This window comes from Euprymna scolopes, chromosome 41 (genome assembly GCF_053919585.1).
Source record: "Euprymna scolopes isolate OS-2025 chromosome 41, ASM5391958v1, whole genome shotgun sequence".
Taxonomy (NCBI): domain Eukaryota; kingdom Metazoa; phylum Mollusca; class Cephalopoda; order Sepiida; family Sepiolidae; genus Euprymna; species Euprymna scolopes.
The window spans coordinates 48,557,964-48,583,959 of NC_136522.1; the positions used below are offsets into that span (position 1 = coordinate 48,557,964).

At 35.6% G+C, this 25,996-nt stretch overlaps 1 protein-coding gene across 3 annotated transcripts in view; it reads right to left on the reverse strand.

Annotated features, from left to right (window-relative positions):
- LOC145266518 (sodium-dependent proline transporter-like) overlaps positions 1-25,996 on the reverse strand; it is a 331,699-nt gene that overhangs the window by 159,088 nt on the left and 146,615 nt on the right. Inside the window, exon 1 of one of the 3 annotated variants that reach the window (XM_080122269.1) lies at positions 1,353-1,500. The exons of the other annotated variants lie outside the window; for them this stretch is intronic. Within the exon in view, the coding sequence (XP_079978395.1) occupies positions 1,353-1,394 (42 nt within the window). The 5' untranslated portion in view covers positions 1,395-1,500. Of the gene's footprint in view, positions 1-1,352; positions 1,501-25,996 lie in introns of those variants that run through there. 3 annotated transcript variants of the gene reach the window in all.

Sequence of the window (25,996 nt, forward strand, 5' to 3'; positions counted from 1 at the left end):
CCGGTCACATACATGTTAGGGATATGTTAAGTAGATACCCCCTCCTCCTAATAAATACAGTATATAACACGGATTTCACATGTACATATGAAATCACAGAACCAATAAGAATGGTTCGAACTTATTGATCCGTGCTGAAATAATATACGTTATTATTTAGAAAGCCATTCTTAACATGGGGAACATATAATAACAAAGCGCAAAGTTCCTTTTTTACAGAGCAAAAAACCGAATGCTCCCTGCAGCGTGCCGTACAATGCATATTCCGTGCAACGTACTCCGTCAGTGTATTTCGCAATGGGGTTCTCACTTGTGTACGTCAGCCGAAACATCATTTAGAAAGAAAGCACTACTCATTTCTAAGTCTTGGTTTTTACATTTTAAAGTCTAGTATTTAATATGAGATAAACATTTTAATCTATCGTAAATATTGGTTATAAGCAAAGTAGCCTTCTTTTTTAGTCAGTTGTTTACGTTATAGATCTTTCTGTGGTTAAAAACACGGCTACTTTGCCCAGTACCCGTATTTAAGACAGCTCATATCTCATATTAAATATTTTCTAGCACAAATAGGACAAAAAAAGAGTTGCTAAAGCAAAATAGATTGTTTGGACGAATTTCTCAATATTATTTTCTTCAAAATAATTCATCACAAGAGTAATGGTTAGCTGATTAAAAAAAAAATAAATAAAAATTAAATAACATATCAAATATTGTCACAAGTAAATTAAATACATACAAATCGGCGATTCTCAATAATTTTAAACAGAAAATAAAGAGGTAAAAAGTCACCAAATAACTGTCACCAAAGGCAAGAAATTTTAATCTTCTCTCAATCTGCATAGTTTTTTTTTTTTTTAAATTTTGTAATTGTTTTTTAGGTGTTGTATTTTCTATCTCTCTATATATAAGGTTGTAAAAACAAGATGGCCGTCATGTGTCGATCATATTAGATCGGATTGTTCGGTGTAGAGCAGAGTATTTGAAAATAGTTTCAGTAAGTTAAAACTCTATAGATCTGTCGAAAATTAAATATTTGACCGGTTGATTACAGTTATTATTATAGTTGTATTTTTGTTTAATTTTCGAATTTTCACTTATTGAACATACAACGCCGACTCTTCAAATCAAAAAAAAAAAAAAAAAAAAATGGCAACCATCTTGAAGATCTAATTTTCACAGCATTATAGATTCAAACCATTTCCAAAAGCTTAAAAGCTATCCCGATCAATTGAAGATTCAATTTTATACGTTTGGTAACAATTATTTGTTAACTTAAAAAAAAAAAATCTCTTTTTTACCTGTCAGAAATTTTTTGACAATCGCCAATAAATTTGAAAATGGAGACGTACCACTGATGAAGGCGTTTGGATACTGGTATGCGTAGATTGCATAGCGTCTTATTTGAGAGGTGTCGAACTATTACGAAAACGTAATTGAAGAAGACGATTGTATCTCAAAGCTATCAAAAGACGATAGCAATAATGCGAACATTAATTACCTCCCCCATAAATCACGAACACATAATTCGTCAGAGGACATTTTATTTTGAGAGGTCATGTCATAAAAATCCTTGAAACATAATGTCTCCACTTTGTTATTTTTATATTTGATTTATTTATTTATCTATTTAAATTTATTTATTTTATGGAAGTTGCTAGAGACAAGGTGTGAGGCGACTTGATGTAAGAGCTAACAAGAAGTAAAAATGATTATCACAAAGAGAGGAAATTTGGGTACATTGATTGCATATTCTTCATAAACCACTTATTTGCCCGTAGTTTATACAAAGTCCACAAGATAACATTTCTTGGCCCTGTCAAAATAAGGACCTGTGGCGCTATGGTTACAGTACTTGGAAAAATTATTTGTAAAAGTGATATTCTTCTGAAGGTTGAAGGTTCAATTCTCACTGTGGGCGACCGGAACAGACAATTGAGAATTACTTAAGACCTCTATCCAGTCATGGCTGACAAAACAAGAGCATGCTACCTCCGTGAAGTAAATAAAGGGTTCCGTTCAAAATTTCGTCCAAATTTCCGAGTTAAACAGAAGTTACATCAACCGAAACGTTATGAAAATGACACTCAAGATGAGAACAGTAGTCTGATGAATCTAAATAATATGAATAAACAATCCTCATCTCAAAAATTAAGAAATGTGAGATATCAAAGCAGGGAATTGATGGAGACCACTAGACCAATGAGTCAAACGAGCTGAAACAAAGGAAGCAGGGACTAAAACAAACAATTCTGAAGTCGAACAAAAGTCACCATTATTATTAATCCAGGAACTGATTATAATTACGAATACGACATAAATTATTTTATCATGAAAGAAATTATTTTAAAACTATTTTGTGTTACGTACTCATTTGTAACCTATATGCATTAAAAAAGGGTTTTATTAATTATGTATGGCATAATATATTTATTAATTACGTATGGCAAATTAAGACATGACAAATGTACGACAAAGCACGACAACTGCTCCTGCTGATTCTCTATTTGTGTAATATTTAGGCTTTTCTACAAGGAGGGGGTCGCTTTTTTTGCCGATATTTTCGAAAGTCATCCTATCTTTTCGATTGACTAGCCTTAATTTAAACCTCTGCCACTTCCAGTTTGGCGATAGACGCACTGGCAAAGACATTACGTTTTTCTTTTTCACATTCTTTTTTTCCTTCGCGTTACACGTTTGAGCCTGCCTGCCTACTGTTACTTTTTTTTTTTGTTCAACACACATCTCCAAACGCCCTGGCAACGCTAGGCACCCAGGCTAGTTTTGAATGCAAGGGAAGGAAGCCAGTACAAAACCGGAGTGGAATCGAGTAAATCATTTCTGTTTCAATAGTGTGATGATGCAGACGACCCGGTTCTATACTTATGACTATTATACAGGCAGAGGATTGCATCAGGAGTGAAGTATTTTCCGGACCAGTAGAAGGAGCCAACCATTTTTCTTAACTTGCAAATAACTTGCTTTGTCTTCTTTACACAATATTTCAAAAGATTCCATAAATTCCAGAACACTCCAAACGATTCTGGTAGATTCGAACAATTAGCAAAAGATTCCAAAAAGAATTGGATTAAACATTGGACTTAAACCGACCATAATGTAGTTAATTGGGAAGTCGCACGTGGTAGTGTGTTCAATAGAAGTTATAACCCTAGTTCGTAAAAAAAAAACAAACAAAAAAAAAACGGAACACAGGAATAGAGTAGCTACTTCAAACAAATATATGCCTTTCCGGGACATCATAAGTATTATTTGTGTTGCAATATTTTTGATATAATAAGAGGGTATCGTTAAGGAAAATTGGAAGGTTCTACTTATAGACACTGACAATAGGAACCGGCAAATCAAATGGAGCCACGTTCTGCTAGCAACCAATCAGAAACCAGAATTGCTCTATAAAAATATTGCATCTTTTAGCATTCCCGCACATTTTTTTTTTTTTTTTTTTGTCTACATGAGAAAGATCTGTTGCTCTTTGCCGGCAGAATTTTAAAGTTAGAGACCCACTAAAACTCTTCATCTCCAAGACTTGTACAGAACAGCTACCTATCTGAAACTCTTTTGAAATTAAACATGGCTTTTAATTAAAGAATTTGCATATCATTTCTAGTCACGCAACGCCTGTCCTTAACTCTCACTGACCAGGGTTCACTTCCACAAATCATCACATTGCACCAGAATTATTTTTGATCAACTGAGTAATTTGATGTAATGGATATAAATACATCCGGGTTCCTCTTCACAGGGATATGATTGGCTGGTGTCAGTTATGAATAGGGTTAAGACAACAGCATATTCTTTTCACTCTCGAGTGTATATCCCTTAATATCTTATATTCTTTGATATAGAGTGATATGGTTCTCGGTTGTCTAACTGTGTCGGATATATACTTGAGAGTCAAAATAATGATAAGAATAGTTTGTTGCCATAGCCCTAGTCATAAATATGGATGGATATAGCAGCCGGGGGGCGGGGACTTTGAAAGATACATTAAAATCTTAAAGCTTATGCATATTAGCATCTATGACTATGAACAACCGTTCATTAAGGCGACTTAATAGATAGTATGGTTCGATTTTGTAGCCAATAATACTCAGCTACTTCAAACAAATATATGCCTTTCCGGGACATCAGGAACGTTCCTAATTGTGTAAGTGTTTTAGCAATTAGAGTATTAAGTAATTAGAAAGAAAGAAAGAAAGAAGGAAAGAATAGTGGAAGAGAAAGAGAGGAAGGAAAAAGTAAAGAACAGATCTGTTCTTGAGTTCTTGAGATGCGTCTGTTCAATCTGCTGTTTTAATGATAGAAATGATATTTCAAACTAAACATGATAGAAGAGAGATATTAGCACGCACGCACGCACGCACACACACACACACACACACACACACACACACACACACACACACACACACACACACACAGCTCTTTAAAAAATACTTAAGGATGGGAACTGTCTGGAAAGTATAAACTAAGAGGCAGTCAACTAGCGTTTATTCAACGTTCACGACTTTTGCTCGTTTGAACACTCTGGATTGTTTAATTCTGTGCCCGAATTGAGCATTTATTAGTTATTTATTTCCTTGTGACAATTTTTTGAAGGTTTGGAGGTAGAGGCTTAGTAAATGGAGTCAAAGGTAGCTTTCTAGCTGTGTTCGAATCTCCTCACCATAATTATTCTTTATATCCCCATATATTATATATATATATATATATATATATATATATATATATATATATATATATATATATATATATATATATATATATAGAGAGAGAGAGAGAGAGAGAGAGAGCTGAAGGTACAAATATTCATTTCAAAACTATATATACATATTTCAAATGTGTACCAGTGGTTTCATTGCGTTGAATCAACCATAAAAGGCTGAATGGAATCAACGCAAATTCAATTGTTTTCAAAGGTCACTGATGAATTTGCATTGATTCTATTCAGTCTTTTACGGTTGATTAAACACAATGAAACCACTGGTACACGTTTGATATATATATATATATATATATATATATATATATATATATATTAGTGATGGGACAATTTTTACTAAATTCCCGATTCTGATACAGGTACCGTGCAGATATGTTCTCAAAACACTTGTGGGCGATGATGGATAGATTTTTATTTTACTGGTTGTTTAAAATTTTTAAATATTTATTATTTTATCATTACTACCAGCAATGGAAGATTTTATTTTTAACAAAATCATATAAAAAGGCAATTAAAAGAATTGTTTATCAGCATCGGAAAATAGTTACAAGTTTTTTCCGATTTCGATACCTCCAAAAGTTCCGATTCTGATTAATTGTTCCAACAATATATATATATATATATATATATATATATATATATATATATATATATATATATATACACACAGTAAAGACAAAACGTTGATGGACATGACTTGGTTTGTTACTTTTTTTATTTCTTTATCTCGTCGGAATACTATTTCCATTATATATATATATATATATATATATATATATATATATATATATATATATATATATATATATATATATATATCGAGATAAAACCTCTCGACGCCAAAAAGAAAAACTTTTTGGTGTCGAGAGGTTCTGGATCACCTGAGGAAGTCTCTTTGACTGAAACAGATGGCTATTTGTAGCGACCATATTCCTGTGTCTCGATAATCTTCTATCATTATATGTAATCAGTTTTTTAAAATAGTCAACCATATATGAGCCTATTCGTGACCAGAGACACACACACACATTCAGCTTTATATTATAGATATATATATTAGAAGGAAAATCTGACGTTGCCCATGTTTTTATTGTTATCAAAATCGGTTAAATCACCCAGTTTTTCAAACAAATCGATTAATTGCCTGCTCTAGTTAGGGACTTACCACGGGGGCATAGGAAAGAAACTTTACATGTTTTCTCGCAGTGACAGTCCACAGTACATTGTAATCTACTTTGCACTGTGGAGACCCTACTGTTGATTTTATAAAATCATTTTCATATAATTGCTTGAATTAAAGTTTGAATTGCAAAAGTCGAGTATCATAGTTCAATTGTGCTCTAAACAGAAGCATTCATTTTGAATGCGAGAGGAAAATGAAGTTAGAGAGAGATGGGGAGATGGATAGAGAGACAAGTAAGGTAGTAAGTGAAAAAAAAAAATCTGATAGATTATAAACTCTACGTAACCAATTCCATAGTCTGTGACAGTATCCATTCAGCTGATTGTGCACCCCATGGAATTCTACCGGTAATTACGGAGAATTATGACATAAATAGGAACCAATTAAATGAATTAATTAGCACGTGACCCTAACGACGGTCGCATGTCCTCTTGTTATTATCTACTTTATTAATTTAACCCCCCCTCTCTCTTCATTGGGTCTTATTCTATGATTAGTTTCTTCAGTTTTAGAAAAGTGCCCTAATGCCTAAAACACTCATCAAAATTACTGCATGATTGTACATCTATCTACGCTGGCGGTAGTTACAAACAATTCTTGGCACTGTTTGTTTTTCATTCCATTACAATGTCTTGAAATCTTTAAATAACTAGCTGTATCTCTCAGTGTGAGACTATCAACGCCTCCCGCCCTCTCCAAAACAAAACAAAAAACAAAAAAATGCTAGGAATTAAAAATAACCATGATATGCTATGACAAATAACAGCCTACCCGAGAGCTCATCTTTCAAAGTCCTTGGTCTAACGTTCACAGGCAACATGAATTGGAACAAATACATTAAGGACATTGCCAAGGCTGCTGCAAAGGACATGGACTAGAAAATTACTCACACCAGAGAGCATTCTATATCTTTACAAAGCCACAATTCGCCCCTGCATGATGCCACATCTTGGGTGGTTCATCTACCACTGGTCTCTCACTCTTAGATAGGGTCAAAAAAAAGAGTGTCAAATCTAATAGGTCACGCACTGTCAATCAATCTCCAAACTCTGTTCCATCACCGCAATTTTACATCCCTGTGTATGTTTTACAAGTACTTTAACAAAATGTGCTCTGATGAACTCATAACACTTGTGCCCCCTCGACGTAGATAGTCCTGACTAAACCCCGACCCATTCACTGTTAAGGTCCCCAGATGCAGGAAAACCTTCTACTCTAACAGTTTCTTTTCTTGGACTGCTACACTTTGGAATTATCTCCTTGTTTATTGCTTCCTTGATGGTACTGACCTGCAGAAGTTTAAATGTAATGTGAGCAAACATCTCACTATTTTGCTCTCCACAGTCTCCTGTTAGGCACGGTCCTAATTAGTAGCCACTTACTTTCCAAGTGGCAATATGACTTAAAAAAAAAAGAGGAAAAAGTATAACAAAGTAAAAAAAAAAAACAGAAATAAGTTTATCAACAGAACAATGATATAGAAAATTGTTCACTAAAGCACACAAAGAAAACTAAAATAGGATTGTTAATATAGGTGTGGTAGTGAATGGGAGAAAATGATTGAACAAAGGTTATGTTTAGAGTTAGTTTACTGACAGTTTTAGGAGCGGCAATGAATTCTGTGACAAATTACGGCAGTTAGGAATAGTTTACGGACATTTTTGTGTTTGCGACAGTTGATGACAGTCTTCAAGTTAGAGATAATAGAAGACATGTTGTGGCTTGGAACAGATCAAGTTGGACTGACGGTAACTGATCAATGCAGTTCCAGGTTCCACAGTGTTTTTCTCTCTCACTCACAGAGAGAGAGAGAGAGAGAGAGAGAGAGAGAGAGAGAGAGAGAGAGAGAGAGAGAGAGAGAGAGTGCAACTGATTTCTACAGAATGTATCAGTCTGTGTATTCTTTTGTTTCTCTAGCGAGATGAGCTGACGTCGACTAATGTAAAAAGGCCTTGACAGATGATGTAAATATGGACCTTAGCGTTACAAGGTCGTTTTCCACGCTGGTGTCACACACACACACACACACACACACACACTTAAAAGTCTCTCTCTCTCTCTCTCTCTATATATATATATATATATATATAAAGAGAGAGAGGGAGAAACTTTTGAGTGTGTATGTATATATATATACACATGTGTGTGTATGTATATATATATATATACACATGTGTGTGTATGTATATATATATATGTGTGTGTATGTATATATATATGTGTATGTATGTATATATCTGTGTGTGTATGTATATATATGTATATATATATGCGTATGTATATATGTGTATGTATATATATATATATGTGTGTGTGTGTGTGTGTGTGTGTGTGTGTGTATACATATATGTGTGTGTTTCCTTATAGTCACGTCATTTCGCTCATGACTCGGTATTTGCATGTAGATGTCTGTGCTATGTTACAGATACTTATTGGAGGCATTCCGATACAAAACCTATCTAAGAAAACTCCCAGACACAAAAAGTACATTTGCGTGAAATGAAAAATAAATCGGCCTAGCTGTTTCCGAGTCCATAGGGAATGAACTAACAGACACACATGAACACATACACACAGATGCACACACGAACGCATACACAGACATACACACATGCACACACATACACACAGATAGACACACACACAAAGACGTACACACAGACATATAAAGACGCACATACAGGCACAACCTTGGTTGAAGTGAATGTCCCTAATGATGGAGGTTTGAACAGAGCTGAAAGGGAGAAACAGACCAAATATCAAAGTCTCATGTATGATATGAAAAGAAACTGGAATCTTAGGAAGATATCAATAATGCCAGTTATTATAGGTGCCACAGGGCTTATGAAGAAGAACCTGAAGTCCTACCTAACTAATATTCCTGGTGAAGCAAGTGCAAAAGATACCCAGACAATTGCAATTAAGGGAACAGCGAGGATACTAAAAAGAGCTCTCGGTTGGTTTCAATAAAAAGCAGGTGGATATTGGCAGTTGACTTAGCTGCCCCATACCCAGTATTACAATCTCCAAAGAAAGAAAATGAAAAAAAAGGCACACACACACACACACACACACACACACACACACACACACACACACACACAAGCGTCTTTGATATAAAAGCAGAGATAATAAATGATCTTTTTTATCTTTAGAGATAAAAAATTAATTATCAAACAAATTGTTTTAATTAGGTAATTCCGAGTACGAAATGAAAAATTCGTACTAATTTTATTAAAAAAGAAAAGAAATTAAACTAAAAAAAAAAAAAAAAAAATGGGAGGGAAGGGGGAAGTGTCACAATTCTTCCTCACCCCCCCCCCGCCCCAACCACCCTTTCTTCTATTTATAGCTTTACAACTTTAGTTGAGTGGTATAATTGATGATCACCATGATTGACATGATATATGGTAGTTGTGCACACTCGTGTAGCCGACCTGTCAAACTGAAGACGAGTGTCCTTTCATCTAATTACAGGTGCTTAGCAATAGTACACATGTATTCATTTTCATGCATCCTATTAATGTTGTGCACGGGGATTTGGTAATGCCCCGGATAAATTTTAATTGCATGCCACACACGGTTTAAAATATTCTCAAATATTATGAGAAAGAAAAAAAAATACTTTCCATTACATACAAACACAGCTATAACATGATACTACACAAAAAACGTAATGTCAGGTGGCTTTTTTTTTGTGTGTGTGTGGGGGGGGGGAGATTTTTCTCTGATTATCATTTTTAAAGTGATGCCCCCCCCGGAAAATTTTGATTGCATAACACCCACAACCTAAAATATTCTCAATTATTATGAGAAAAAAAATAATACTTTCCATTATATACGAACACAGCTATAACATGATACACAGAGAACGTAATGTTAGGTGTTTTTATTTTTTTTTGGAGGGGGGATTATTCTCTGATTATCATTTTTAAAGTGATGCCCCCCCCCGGAAAATTTTGATTGCATAACACCCACAACCTAAAATATTCTCAATTATTATGAGAAAAAAAATAATACTTTCCATTATATACGAACACAGCTATAACATGATACACAGAGAACGTAATGTTAGGTGTTTTTATTTTTTTTTGGAGGGGGGATTATTCTCTGATTATCATTTTTAAAGTGATGCCCCCCCCCGGAAAATTTTGATTGCATAACACCCACAACCTAAAATATTCTCAATTATTATAAGAAAAAAAATAATACTTTCCATTATATACGAACACAGCTATAACATGATGCACAGAGAACGTAATGTTAGGTGTTTTTTTTTGTTTTTTTGGAGGGGGGATTATTCTCTGATTATCATTTTTAAAGTGATGCCCCCGGACAAATTTTGATTGCATGGCACTCAGACTCTAAAATATGAAAAATTAAAAAATACTTTAAAAGTATAGAGATACATAGAGAATGTTATACCAAATGGTATTTTGTTATCTTTTTTATATCTTTTTCTTTTTTTAAATCTTATTTTGTTCTAGCCATAGAAGGGGCATTCTACCGGATGCCAGACACTCAATCGCTATTCCATACATTCCAACCAAGAGATTCTTAAGATTTTTAAAGATTCTAAGTGCAATTGTTTGAATTTCCATTGCACTTAGTTCACCGATTATATTTGCCAGGCAGTTTAAAAAATTTTTTTCATGAGTCTGGTTGCTCTTATAGTTACTGGAATAATGGAGATCTTCCTAAGATTCCAATTTCTTTTCATGTCAGAGATAAGACCTTGGTATTTTGTTATCTTTCCCTCTCAGTTCTGTTTAACTAAGCATTATTGAGGACAATAACTTCTACTAAGGTTGCTTCTTTCTCCTTCTTGTCTTTGTCAGGTTTCATAGGTCTGTTTCTAGGTAAATAGTTGTAGAAATTACATAGTCATAGTGAATGGCGTGTGACTTAATATTAACTGTTCTTCCTAATATATATTTCCAGGACTTGCTGCTATATACGATATTCAATTTTTTACAGATGATGCTGTGTGTCTATGTGTGTATATGTGTCTATCTGAATGTGTGTGTATGTGTCTATGCATGTGTGTGTCTACATGTGTGTGTGTGTGTGTGTCTACATGTGTGTGTGTGTATGCGTGTGCGTGTGCGTGTTTAAAATTCTAACTGCCCTTTGAAGTAAAATTGTTTGTATCTCACTTGAACTTAGTTCACGGGGTATATTTGCCAATTAGTTTTAAAATTCTTTTTTATGAGTCCTGTTGCTTCCATAATCACAAAAATAATGAAGACGTTTCTAAGATTTTAAGTTCTTTTCATGCATTGAAAGGAAAAAAGGGAGTGGAGTTAAAAGGTTTCCGTTAAAGAAAACGGCTGCCAGGAGCTTTTGTGGCAAAGTTTCTGAATGAGTCACTGTCCAGAGAAGTGGCAACGTTTTCTACAAATTGTAGCTGTCTCTGCGTGTGTCTGCCAGACATGGAATCATAGAATTGGCCAGATGGATGGAAAAGAGAGGGAAGTAGGAGGAGGGGGAAATATGTCTAGCATGTGAGAAATTTCTGGTGAAATCTTTTTATTTTAAGATCTTTGTGGCGTTGTTACTCTGGGCGTATCTCTTATAGGTATTTATCTTCTTCCCACAGTGGAAAGATGTGACACAAGAGTTGGAAAGTGGGAATGAAGAGCCAGCACCCCAAAGGAGGCGAAGCACTCTGGCCTGCAAAAATATGCCTGGGCAGCCCTGTTGGCATTCCCCAGTAGGAGTGCCTTAGGCCGTTAGCAATAAAACAATCCCTTCTCAAAGAAAGGAGGCAAAGCCTGGGAGAGCGGACCTCCTAGAACTGCACAAGACCAGCAACATATCGCAGTCAACAAAGAAGATGTCATTTTAAAAATGGTCTTGACTTGGTTGGCTTTCGTGCTGAGGAGAAAAAAAAATCCCTGGCTGCATATGGTAGCTTCCTACAGTCTTGACAGACTATGGATACCCACTGTAAGGGTGTCTGCACTTAAAATTTTTATGGCAAGAGTCGTGCAATCTCCAACTACACCTCTCCTGAGTCAGGGTTGTTAAATACCAGTGGCAAGTGGAAGTTCAGGACAACTGGAAACAATGCCGAGATAAGCAGAGAGCACATACAGTGCATAGAATTCCCAAATGGTCGCCCATCTAGTACTAGCCAGACTCAAGATTGTTTAATTTCGGTGATCTGACGACAACCAGTGTGTCAACGAGATTATGCCTGGACGGGGACAGACAGACAGACAGACAGACAGACAGACACACACACACACACACACACACACACACACACACACACACACACACACACACACACACACATGCGGACGCGCGCGCGTGTATGTGTGTTTATGCTAAATATAAAAACAATTATTTTATATAATTCAGATCAATTCTTATTACTTAATCTGTGATACTATCCAATGAAATTATCTTCAATGAAATTGTGATATTATCTACGTCCTCTTCCCAAGAGTTAGGAAGTAAAAAAAAAGGAGAAAAAATAACAACAAAAAAGAGGAAATAAGGTACACAAGGGGAGCTAAAATAGGATTGTTAATCAAGCATGGTAAACACAAGATCAGACGTAAAGGTAGATATATTTAGAGTTAGCTTACGGGCAGCTTTAGGAGTGACAGTGAATTTTACGACACGGACAGTTTATGTTTTTGAATTTTTGAGATGAGGATTGAATATTCGCATTACATGGATTCTTTGAACTACTGTTCTCAACTTGAGTGTTATTTTCACAACGTTTCTGTCGATGTAACGTCCTACCTTCTTCATATGTATCTTGTCAAACTCGGGAATGTTGTTGTTGAACTCAGAAATTTGAACGGAATTTCGAGCAGAACCCTTTATTTACTTTATATGTAACCTAATGGGAGATGACGATGAGAAATTGCCGGAGATTGGGTTGCAAACTGAATAAGTACCCACATTTCCATCAGCTAATTTTCCATTTCGTCTGAAATTGTATTGCCTATTTATTCACTCATCTTATATATATATATATATATATATTTATGTATGGAAAAATAATTGAGACATATTCAATGGAATCTTTTCGACAGGGAGCAGCGTATTGTTAGCCGGAGTGATTGCTTAGCTGAATGGAAAGAAGAAGAGCAGAATGTGGAAGAGAATAGGCAGGAGTAGGGGTCGGGGACAGACAGCAGCTTTTGAATCGGGGATGGCAGGGTGTGCAGATTATTGATTTTGGGGACCAGACTGCTTTCTGGTCCAGACACTGCAGCGGCATTGCAGCAGTAGTGCAGCCTAACCAGCAGTGGCAGTAGCTTTGACTGGGTTAACAGACACAACAATTGTGGATTTCTGATTAATTTTGTTAAAACGACAGCGGAATTTCTTGAAGGTATTTGCTGATGCACAAAATTTCGCAAATATCTTTTTTTTTCCATGCTAACTATAAAACTGTATAAGCTAAGTAGAGATGGAAATTGACATACCCAGCTACTGTATGGACAAAAAGTGGATATAAATTAGTGACATTAAAAATAACGCCATGGCTGATGTAATTAACGCCATGGCTGATGTAATGAGAACAATCTATTTGCATGGAGGAAAAATAACGACCCAGTTTGATGATGCATGGAAGTGAAACCTGACCGGTGAGGGTTGAGGACATGCGTTGCATGGACATAAATTATATAAGAATGATATGATGTATGTGTAATGCGAGTCTTAAAACCAGTTTAGAGCTGATGACCTCAGAGGAAAATTAAATATAGACAGCATGGCGAGATGTGTACAGAACAGGAAACTTTGATGGTGCTGTTTTGTTAAAATAATGGATGAGAACTCTGGGGCCAGTAGATGTAGAACAGTTGAGGTAGTAGTTCACAGAAGGAAGGCTAATGAAAACATGGAAGAATATGATAAAAATCGAATGAAGAGAAAGAGGAATAAATAAAGCCCTGGCCAGATATAAGGTATTAATAAGATATTTTTGGGAGATAATAATGGTCTAGTGGCTAACCATACAGACTGACGACTTGACTATTTCAAGTTCGAATCCAGTTTGTTCCACAAAAATCATTTTTTTTTTTTTTTTTACATGGAGATCACCATTTATCAAGGCCCGAAGGCCACTCAGGGATAAGGGTTATTGCGTGTACAGTAATCAATGAGATAGTATTGTTTTTCACTTAAGATGTTGGCAAACGTCTAATGGTTCCTCTTATAAGTACCTGATGTCTTTTCTAGAAAAAATTCTGACTAGAAAATTATCGGGGAAACCAGTGCCAACAATAGAATCTTTGGATTCTTATGATATGATAATAATTGCGTTTCTGAATTTTTGAGATGAGGATTAGTTATTCATATTATTTGGATTCTTTGGGCTACTGTTCTCATCTTGAGTGTTATTTTCACAACATTTCCGTCGATGTAACCTCCGACCTTCTTCAGGTGTAGCTTATCAAACTTAGGAATCTTTCTGACAAATTTGGAATCTGCATAGAATTTTGAACGCAACGCTTTATTTAATTCATGGAGGTAGCAAGCTCTCATTCCATCAGCCATGATACAATTGTAAATTACTTGGGACTTTTACTCGGTCATGGCTGACAGTTCCGTTTGAAATTCGGTGCAGATTCCAGAGTTCAACAGAAAGATTCCCCGAGTTCGATAGAAAGATTCCCGAGTTTGGCGCAATACACCTAATGAAGATTAGAGGTTACATTGACTGAACCGTTGTGAAAATAACACTCAAGATGAGAACAGAAGAATATAAATAATATGGAGGTAGAGTAGTTTTAAAAGTAAATTTCTGAAAGTCGTTTGACACACATGCCATCATATAAAACGAACATTAAACCGATGATGATGATGATGATGATGATGATGATGATGATGACGATGATGATGACGATGACGATGATGACGATGACGATGATGACGATGATGACGATGACGATGACGATGATGATGACGATGATGGTGTGTGTGTGTGTGTGTGTGTGTGTGTGTGTGTGCTTCTTCATTACATTTTATTTGATCTAGCGGAAGCACTTCATCATGGTTATGGTGGAGGGTTTGCTATCAGCCAAGCTGACACTCCGGGCCAATATACCACTTGTGTTAGGTATACAAATTCTTGCATTCTATCGGTGATGACATTGACGTTCAAACATGCTTTATATGAGGTTGTTTTTCTTTTTTTTTTTTAAAAAGGTTTTGAAGTGTTACCTAATGAATATTATAAAATTATAATTTTTTTATGTTTACATACGCATTCATTGATAATTATTACGGATTACAGAATCTGAAAATTGGAAGTGAAGTTGCAAATGCGTTTTCTTTTTAGTTATACCATCTTTTCTACTGATGATTTAAGAGTGGAATAAATTCAAAAACTGACATAATAATTTGATGAATGATTCTGCGTGAAGTAAATAAATGGTTCCGTCCGAAATTGCATCCAAATTTCCGATTTCGACAGAAAAATTCCCGAGTTCAACAAGACACACCTGAAGAAGGTCAGAGGTTACATCGACCGAAACGTTGTGAAAATGACAACTCAAGATGAGAACAGTAGTCCAGTGAATTCAAATAATGCGAATAACATGCCTTCAGGCCAAGATCAAAGTGTAGTATGTTTTGCAGATGCTGCACTTAAATTTCTTGATCTCTCTCAGTGGAGGAGAAATCTTTCACGACTGAGACAATTTTCAAATTTTTGTTCTTTTTCTCCATGCTAAAAAACGACTCAGGTGTCTAATTCTGTCTAAGTAAATAGGAATATCCAAGATGAGAACAGTAGTCTAAGTAATGTGAATACAAATCAATCCTCATCTAAAAAATTCCAGAACATAAAAACACACACAAATATTTTTTACATAAAAAACAACAAAAAAAAGTATTCAGGTTATCATTAATAAACCTAATTATCGATACCCGTATAGATGATGCGGTCACGTAAAAACCAAATTCTCAAAGGCATTCAGCATCTGGATTCTGTTTATTCAATGTAAACTGATCCTTGCATAATTTTATGGCAACTATAAAAGCTCCTCAACGTCAAAAATGATAAACATCTTGTTTTATGGCAAAAGAGCAGATAATAAATAAGATGTCTGCACTGCAAACCTATTTGTTCTTTAAGCTTTATCGGAACATTGTATCACTTATGATCTCCCATAGTTGAGTTGATTCAGCCACATCTGTCTTGTTGATGCACATTCAAATCCTATTAATAGTGTTACATTTTCGCTTATGTTTAAATTACTGTATATCCGTCAGGAACCCAAGTTCTATTTATCTACTAACAAATCACTCGGACGTCGATGTAAATTAATAAAAAGAAAGTTTTATTAAAAAGAAAAGAGTTGCAGAAAAAAAAAAAATCAGAGAGATGGGTTACACACTTGGAGAGATAGATAGATAGATAGATAGATAGATAAATAGATGGATAAATAGATAGACAGCTTGTCTTCCTTCACCTTACTACGTTGTGCTCCCCACTCATTGGGGATGGTGCCCTGAACACGTCTTCTATGCTTCAACTAGTGCCAGCAAAAGTTAGAAAATCTCCGTTCTGGAGTCACCTCTAACTCCATTATTATATAATTATGTTATTATATAACAAAAAAAGTTTTCACAATCTTTGGCATGAATTTTGAGGACTTTCCCTTTCGGACTCACCTCTAAGCCTTAGGTGCCGCTCAAACTTTTCGATTCAAGCACATCCCTCATTATGTAATAGAAGAAACTTTCATAATCATCTACATCGATAAGAGTATTGGGGACTTCCGTTCTGGAATCACCTTCGGACTTTAAGGTGTCACTCAAACTTTTACTTTCACAATCCTCTACATGGAGTTCTAAGGATTTCCGTTCTGGAGTCACCTCTTACCCTTCGGTGTCGCTCAAGCATTTTTATGTAATGTTAGTTATTACATCTCAACACGCAGGACCTTTGTACTGAAGGTGTTACATCTCAACACTTGGGACCCACACGTTGTATGCAAACAGTCACAAGGAAACAAAGATAAAGAAAAAATTTGAATAACAGACATTTATTTACATGTACATTCCAGAATTATGACTTGTCTGTTGTTTAAAAGTCTTCGCGTACTCCAATATGCGTAACAAGACTCTGTCTTGTCGAACATGTGGTACTCTGTCTTTATCCGCCCTTGTTTAGCACATGTCTTTCCCTGTCTGTCTCGGGCCATGTATGTAGCACATCTATTTCTGCTCTCTCATGTCTTAAACACGTCTCAAATCCTCTACGTCTCCAACGCGTCTCAAATCCTTTACGTTTCGAACGCGTCTCAAATCCTCTACGTCTCGAACACGTCTCAAATCCTCTACGCCTCGAACACGTCTCAAATCCTCTACGTCTCGAATGCATCTCAAGTCCTCTACATCTCGAACGCGTCTCAAATCCTCTACGTCTCGAACGCGGCTCAAGTCCTCTACATCTCGAACACGTCTCAAATCCTCTACGTCTCGAACGCGTCTTGAACATGTCTCAAATCCTCTACTTCTCGAACGCGTCTCAAATCGTCTACATCTCGAAGACGTCTCAAATTCTCTACGTCTCAAACATGTCTTGAATCCTTTATGCCACGAACATGTCTCTAATCTTCTATGTTGCGAACATGTCTTGAATACCTATTCTCTGAACACGTGTGTCCTTTTTATCTCTACTGTCACACCACACAGCTTAGTCATTTGCATATGGCTGCGGCTGTTGCTAACGCAGCGTCAGTGGCTCTGCCACATCTTTTTCCACCCTTTGCATAAAACTAAATTAAACTAAATGTAATCCATAGTAGCCGCCCTTACACTTAACAACTGTATTCTAAAATTCATAATGATCGGTTAATTAGTTTAGTAGTTATTCTTAAAAAAAGTATCGTGTTACTTTAAGAGATTTTCTTTAGTTAACCATTAAAGGAGAGCATAGAAATATTAACATAACTTCACGATAAATACCGATACCGTAGGTGGGTTGAACCGACTATTTTTGGAGGCGGAATTTTTATGGGAATATCAACCTCACAAGTAGTTCCCAGTCGCTTGTATATCCCTAAGAAGGGAGATGATGACGTAAGGTTTTTGCAATTCTTGTATAAAGGGAGGGGGTGTCAACGTCCTCCTACATACAGCGCCTAGTATTCCAAAATGGTTACCCATCTGGTACTGACCTGGCTAAACGTTGCTTAACTTCAGTTATCTAACGAAAACCGGCGTGTCAACGTGTTTATGCCCTATATTTATATGATGGTTAAGATATTTTGAAGTGATCACTCGTGGCAAAGTTGTTATTTTATTTATTTTTTTTTTTGTAATAATAAAAAAAAATAAAGTTAAAAGGATTTTATCTTCCGTATTAAGAAAACAGATTTAAAAAAAAAAGAAAAGAAAAAATAGCAATTATTAAAAAGAAAAAAAAAAAAGGTAAGTTAACACTTAAAGGGGTCAAAGATTGCGATGAGATACTATTATTTGCCATGTGCAAAGTGAGCATTTTTGTTGTTGTCGTTGTTACGAGCAAATGACTCTTGAAGAGGTTGCCCTTCTTGTGAGATTTTGCGACACGTGCACAGACGACATTGCGACTATTTCCCACCACCTTTGATACAACATGTAAGACACTTAATCCTATCTTGATGCTTTGGCAACACTTGAAGCGGTTGCACTATGTCCTACAAAGATCTTTATTTATTTACATATATATATATATATATATATATATATATATATATATATATATATATATATATATATATATATAGGGCGATGTAGAGAGGGGCATCGAGCTTTGCCCGGTCGTAAAATACGCTTAAATATGATATTTTAATTTGTCCAGATTTCGTTATATTATTATAGAGTCATGATTTCAAAAGTAAAAACAAAAAATTATTTAGGTGCCATCAGCTAGAATCGAAACCGAAAGCAAAGCTGGTAACGTTAACACTGAACAAACGTGACACGCATATATAAAAAAATATATAAATGAATGTACGATTTTTTTCAATTTGACCCATAAATGAACGGTCCAGAAAAACATCTCATTATTTGAGGCCCCTAACGCTATTCAGCGACTTTTAGTTTCGGCAGAGATGGAGTTTGAAAATGTGGATACAGACAGACAGCCATAATGAGTTTTATAAATTAGACTTAGCACTGATGTAGGCCCCACTGACTAGTTGAGAACAGTAGTCCGAATTATCCAAATAGTATGAATGTAAATATATTTCTCAAGATTGGAAGAGTGCTATATATATATATATATATATATATATATATATATATATATATATATATATATATATATATATAGTCATCAGTACTGTTTCGCTGTTTCACAGCTCATCAGTGCGGCTAGAAAAACAACTACCTCAAGCCAGCATTGAAACCCGACCGTCTATACGGCAGTCAAGACTCCTAGCCATTACGCTATTGGCGGCTGCTGAACGAGTAGTGAATTTAACGATGTTTTTCACATCGTCCGAAATACCTCCGCTCGATTTGTTTACACAAAGAGGTGTGTGTGTGTGTTTAGGTGTGTGTGTGTGTGTGTGTGTGTGTGCGTGCGCAGATATCTATTATAATAAAGTCGTATTCCTGTCTGTTTGTTTGTTCACAATTTGATTGATATGTACAGAAGGCACACTGTTTAACAAATTAATTTTCAGACTGTTTCATGTTTACACGCTTTCGTTTGTCTGGTGATAAAGCTTCTCAAATACAACTATGACGTTAAGCTGTATAAGGCGCTAACTTTGGTTAAAAATTAGATCCTTTTTCGATAATTATCGGAATGCTTCCGATGAAAAGCTATTTAAGAATACTCCCAGGCATATCAAGTACATTTGTGTGAAATTAAAAAAAAAAATTAGCCTTTTTAGGCATTTCGTAGTCAATCACACACACACACACACACACACACACACACACACACACACACACACACACACACACACACACACACACACAAGTGTCTTTTATATAAAAAATAGAGATTACAATCATCACATCAGCAGTTGATCTTGCCGGATGAAATCCATATTGCCTACCGCTAAGTAGATTGTTTTTTGCGGAAGGCATTGGTATTAAGATGCAGAAGACTGATTATCAGCATTTTTAAATACTGGGTAAACTGATGAAACTTTTCAAGATATATATATATATTTACTCACGTTCACTCCTACACGTCATATCGCCACTTGGACGTAATGGCTACTATTTGTGACCATGCATAGAAAAGCTTAACAAGATGTTGGTTTATATTACATTTAAACTTCTGCATATTATTATTATTATTATTATTATTATTATTATTATTATTATCATTATCATCATTATTATTATTATTATCCTTTTTATTATTATTATTATTATCATTATTATTATTATCATCATTATTATTATTATTATCCTTATTATTATCATTATTATCATTATTATTATTATTATCCTTATTATTATCATTATTATCATTATCATTGTTATTATTATTATTTTTATTATTAAAAAGAAGTAATAAGGGATTTTCTTTTTGTTTGCATTTGTTCATCACATATATGAAGTTATCAAGTATATTTACTAGGTGTACGAGTTATATTTGGTACCTAGTACATAGTATTCCTTTTCATGTAGTTGGTTTGGACGTCATAAGCCTGTCTCTGCTCTATCGCTATTTTTATGGCAAGTGCTCATCTGAACTCCAATCTACTATCCCCCCTTGCCAAACTTTCACAAAAAACATGACTAGCTAAAACCACTATATATGATTTCCTCCACTCTCTATTTGCGCCTAAATGTAAACGCAGATCCCATGAACAAAGCTTCTTTCCCAGAACTGCCCGCCTTTGGAACACTGTTCTGCTGGCATGCTTCCTGGCTAAATATAACATGATAGCCTTCAAATCTAATGAAAATAAGTGCCTGTCAAGTTGTCCTCATAAATAATCAAGTTCCACCTAATTTACATGAGTAACGATTACTTTACTACCACCTTGCATTCATTAACCCTTATCTTTGAGTGGCTTTCGGGCCTTGATAAGTGGTGACACCTAAGTAAAAAAAAATATATATATATATTAAATTGACCATGTGCCTTATTTTGCATTCGTTCATGGGGTAGAGACAGAGTAATTTATCTCGTCACAAGGAAAGAGTTAAACACGGATTGATTTTTAATATGAGGAAGGTTCAGCTCTTCCCCAAAAGGGCACTGCGTTTGGGGCCAAAATGTGTTATAAAATCGAATAACTGTACAGGATTATTTTTATTTATTTATTTATTTTACCCCCTTCCCCCCAACATGGTATATTGCCACTTAAATGTCTACTATTTGGTATCGCATCTAACAGGGCTGTGTGGGGAGTTGAGCAACGAGATATACGTTTATATTATATTTAAACTACTGCAGATTAGTACAGTCAGAGAATCAGGAAACAGAGAGGGAATTCCAAAGTTTAACAGTCTGCAGGAAGAAACTATTGTAGAAGGGTTTACAGAATCTAGAGACCGCAACAGTTTTGCTGCTTGTTGGGTTAGTTGAGAGTATATATGTCAAGGAGCACAGCTGCTATGAATTCATCAGATCATATTCCATTAAAGTACTTGTAAAACACACATAGGGATGCAACATTGCAGTGATGGGACAGAGCTGGTAGCTTGGCTGATAGTGCAGGACCTATTAGATTTAAGACTCTTTTTCAGGTTCTGTTTAAGAGTGGGAGACGTGATAGATAGATTAGTTCAGATGTCGCAACAATACTCCATACAAGGAGAAAGTGTGGCTTTGTAAAAATATAGGATGCTTGCTGGTGTGACTAATTTTCTAGCACAGTAGATGGAGCCCACTTTCTTTGCAGCAGCTTTGGCAATGCCCTCAATGTATCTGTTCCAGTTTTTGTTGATTATGAATTTTAAGGCTGATATTGAGAAGTTAAATTTCTTCTAATTAGATGCTCTCCCTCAAGTTGAAACAGGGTGGGCTATATAGAGGTCGCCCTTCTCTAATCTTCACCACTCCCTTCCCTCTATGCCATTACGAGCACATAATTGAAATATCTAAAACCCAGAGAATGAAAAACATTCCATAGATCAAATGCTATTGTCGAGATTAGGTGGAGTGCTTAAATAGATCCTTAATCAGCTAGGATAGGGTCAGAAGTGGCGATGAGGTAAAACAGGTTTAGGGTTAGGGTTAGATAATCGTCTAATACTATCTGTAAACGCGTGTTTGTTTGTATACAAAGGTACAATCGGCCGATTTTTTTTACCTCCCATTTTGATACGGTCCAAATAAAAATACAAGAAGCTTTTTAAATGGAAAGGAAAAAAAATGTCAAGATGATTTTGGTATCTGATAAGCAAACACTTAAATAAAAAAGTTGCGCATTTAAGAGTAATATAAAATACTAGCGGGACCCACAGAAATTCCACAGTTGTGTCTCTCTTGTGTATTACCTGTTGTGTATTACCGCCATGGTTATAGGGGTCTGTCACTAAAACTTTTGTAGCAGTTTGTGACATATTTCCATTCTCTGGACACCCAGTGTTAACGCAGACCCCAAAATGTTATTATACAGAAAAAAAAACCCTATCTACTGTCAAACTCGTCTTTTATAGGAGACAAGTAAATATGGACGTCTAAGAAATGTTCTTAGCTTTTAGGATTGGCACAATATATAGTATTTGTTTTGATACTAAAGTAAATCTTGTTTTGCCCTTGGTTAGCGAAGAAGAAATCCTTCTAGACTGTGACAATTTCAATTTTTGTCTCAATCCAGATTGTCCCTGTTTTTACGAGCTGGATTTTCTTGTATGACTAACAGTTGCAATTATTTTATGAAAACGAAGCTACTTAGTTGAATTATGAATAGTAGTAAGATGAACTAGGAATGGTAGTAAGACGAACTATGAATGGTAGTAAGATGAACTATGTATGGTAGTAAGATGAACTATGTATGGTAGTAAGATTGTTCGAACATGTTTTCCCTCACATATACACACCCACAAGTATGCACGCACGTATACACACACACACACACACACACACACACACACACACACACACACACACACACACACACACACACACACACACACACGCACGCATATACACAGCCTCATACACACACTCAAATTCATGCGCATAGACACACCCGAGCTGTGACGTCACTTCCTTTACAGTGAAAGCCAGACATGCGCAGTCAGAACACTGACCGCAGTATAAAAGTCAACAAATCCTGTCACCCTCCCTTTTTTCGTCCGGACCAGCATTCGACCTGTTGAGTCGACAAACCGACCGACCACCCTAACGTCATTTTTCCTGCTACTGTAATGTGGGAGAAGCGCACGTACACTTCATACGCTTTCTCTCTCCATGAACTGGATTGACATTCTCACTCTTTCTCACTCTATCTCCCCTTTGGTTTTGGTCCATCAACACCGATATGTGCGCGACTCTCTACTGAGCTTAACCCTCTTTTTCTACAGGCCGGCTTGCCACTTCGCATTTCTCTATTGCATTCCTCTTTCTTTCCACGCGCGTATTCGTCAACGACCGAATGAACACATGTACACCCAAGACTTTCATTTCTCAACAGAAAATAAACGACATGTTTATTTTATTCCAGCATTTGAGTTCTTTGTTTCCTTCATTCAATTCGTTTCATTATTTTTTCTTGTAGAGAGTTAGGATATTTATATCCTGGTCCGCAACAAGATAAACTATGAATGGTAGTAGGATGAACTATGAATGGTAATAAGATGAACTATGCATGGTAATAAGATGAACTATGCATGGTAATAAGATGAACTATGCATGGTAATAAGATGAACTATGCATGGTAATAAGATGAACTATGCATGGTAATAAGATGAACTATGAATGGTAGTAAGATAAAATATGAATGGAAGTAAGATGAACTATCCATGGTAGTAAGATAAACTATGAATAGTAGTAAGATGAACTATGAATGGTAGTAAGATGAACTATGAATGGTAGTAGGATAGATTATAAATGGTAGTAAGATAAACAATGAACGGTAGTAAAATAAACTATGAATAGTAGTAAGATGAATTATAAATGGTAGTAAGATGAATTATGAATGGTAATAAGATGAAACTGGTAGCAATATAAGGCAAAATTCATTTAGTTTTCGTACTGCTAATATATTCTTCATATATTTTCTGATCAGTAATGGCCACTCTGGCTTACAAAAATGCTTGAGCAGCAACATTGTCATTTCCTTGTAGAGGTGACTCAGGCAATTAGCAATGAATTAACTATGTCTCAAAGAGAGAAGTTAAAGCTTGGGAAAGTGGACATATACATATATATATATATATATATATATACATACATATACATACATATACATACGTATACATATATATACATACATATACATACATACATATATACATACATATACATACATATATATATACATATACATACATATATATATACATATACATACATATATATATATACATATACATACATATATATACATATACATATATATACATATATATATACATATGCATATATATACATATACATATATATACATATACACATATATATATGTGTGTGTGTGTGTGTGTGTGTATATTGATTTACATATATATATGTGATAGGGAGTTTTCTCTGTGTGTGCGTGTGTAAGTGTTTATGTGTGGGAATTCATTCTCTTGTCTCCGATACGTTAAGGTTGATTATCTTGTAATTTCGCACAAATGCACTTTATGTGTCTAGAGGTGTTCTTAAATAGGTTTTGTATCGGAATGCCCCTGATGAGCATTGAAAATCGCAAGTTCCTTAATAAGACAGAGGCGCTTTCTAAATGAATGTTTCTATTTAAAGCAGAACTGGACCATGATACTTGACTTTTGCATTTTAAGCTCTAATTCAAGCTATTATATAAAAGTAATTTTATAAAATTAAGTTCTCTACGGTGCAATGTAACGACAATGCATTGTAAACTAAGTCATTGCAGAAGGAAATGTGAAGCTTCCTCTCGCTGAATCGCGGCGGATCTCCGACTAGAGCATGCAATCAAGTGATGTGATCGAAAAATAGGCGATGACAAGAAATGTATTGGAAATGTGGAACATTCGGTGATCCTCATTCAGTCGCGGGCAACGACGGGTCTATGATATATAATATTTATATATATATATATATATATATATATATATATGTGTGTGTGTGTGTGTGTGTGTGTGTATTATATATTTATATATAATATATATATGTATATATCTATAATAAATATAATGTACACACACACACACACACACACACACACACACACACACAAACACACACATATATATATATATATAATATATCCATATTTTTATTTATTTATAATTACATTTTCACCCCAAAGAAGGCGCATTGCCACTTTGGTGTAGGGGGGGGGGCTACTATCAGGGGCAGCAACTACTGGGACACTATGTTGGGATTTGGGCAGCAAGATGTCGGTTCACGTTGCACTTGAACTTCTGTGCATGTCAGTACAGTTAGGGAAGCAGGAACCTGGAATGGAATTCCAGAGTCTAGCTGTTCTGGGGAAGAAACTACTGGAGTAGAAAGATCTTTTACATCTAGGGATCTCTACTCTGTGGGGGTGGGATTTAGCTGCCTGTCGGGTTTGTAAAGTGTGTCTATGTCGTGGGGGCACAAGTGTTTGCAGTTCGTCAGAGCATTCACCATTAAAATACTTGTAGAACAGGCAGAGGGATGCAACGTTTCGTCGATGGGACAGAGGCTGAAGCTTAGATGCCAGTTTAGGGCCTATCAGATTGGCGACTCTTTTTTGAACCTTGTCTAGGAGCGAAAGACTAGTAGCAGATGCACCAGCCCAAATGTGACAGCAATACTCCATACATGGGCGAATGGTGGCCTTATGGAGGTACAGGATACTTTCAGGTGTCAGTAGTTTTCTAGCACGGTAGAGAGAGCCTACCTTTTTCGCAGCGGCCCTGACAATGTTTTCAATATAATTGTTCCAACTCATGTTTCCTGTGAACGTTAGGCCAAGCAGTTTGAAAGATGTACTCTCAGACAGGGAGTCACTGGCCAT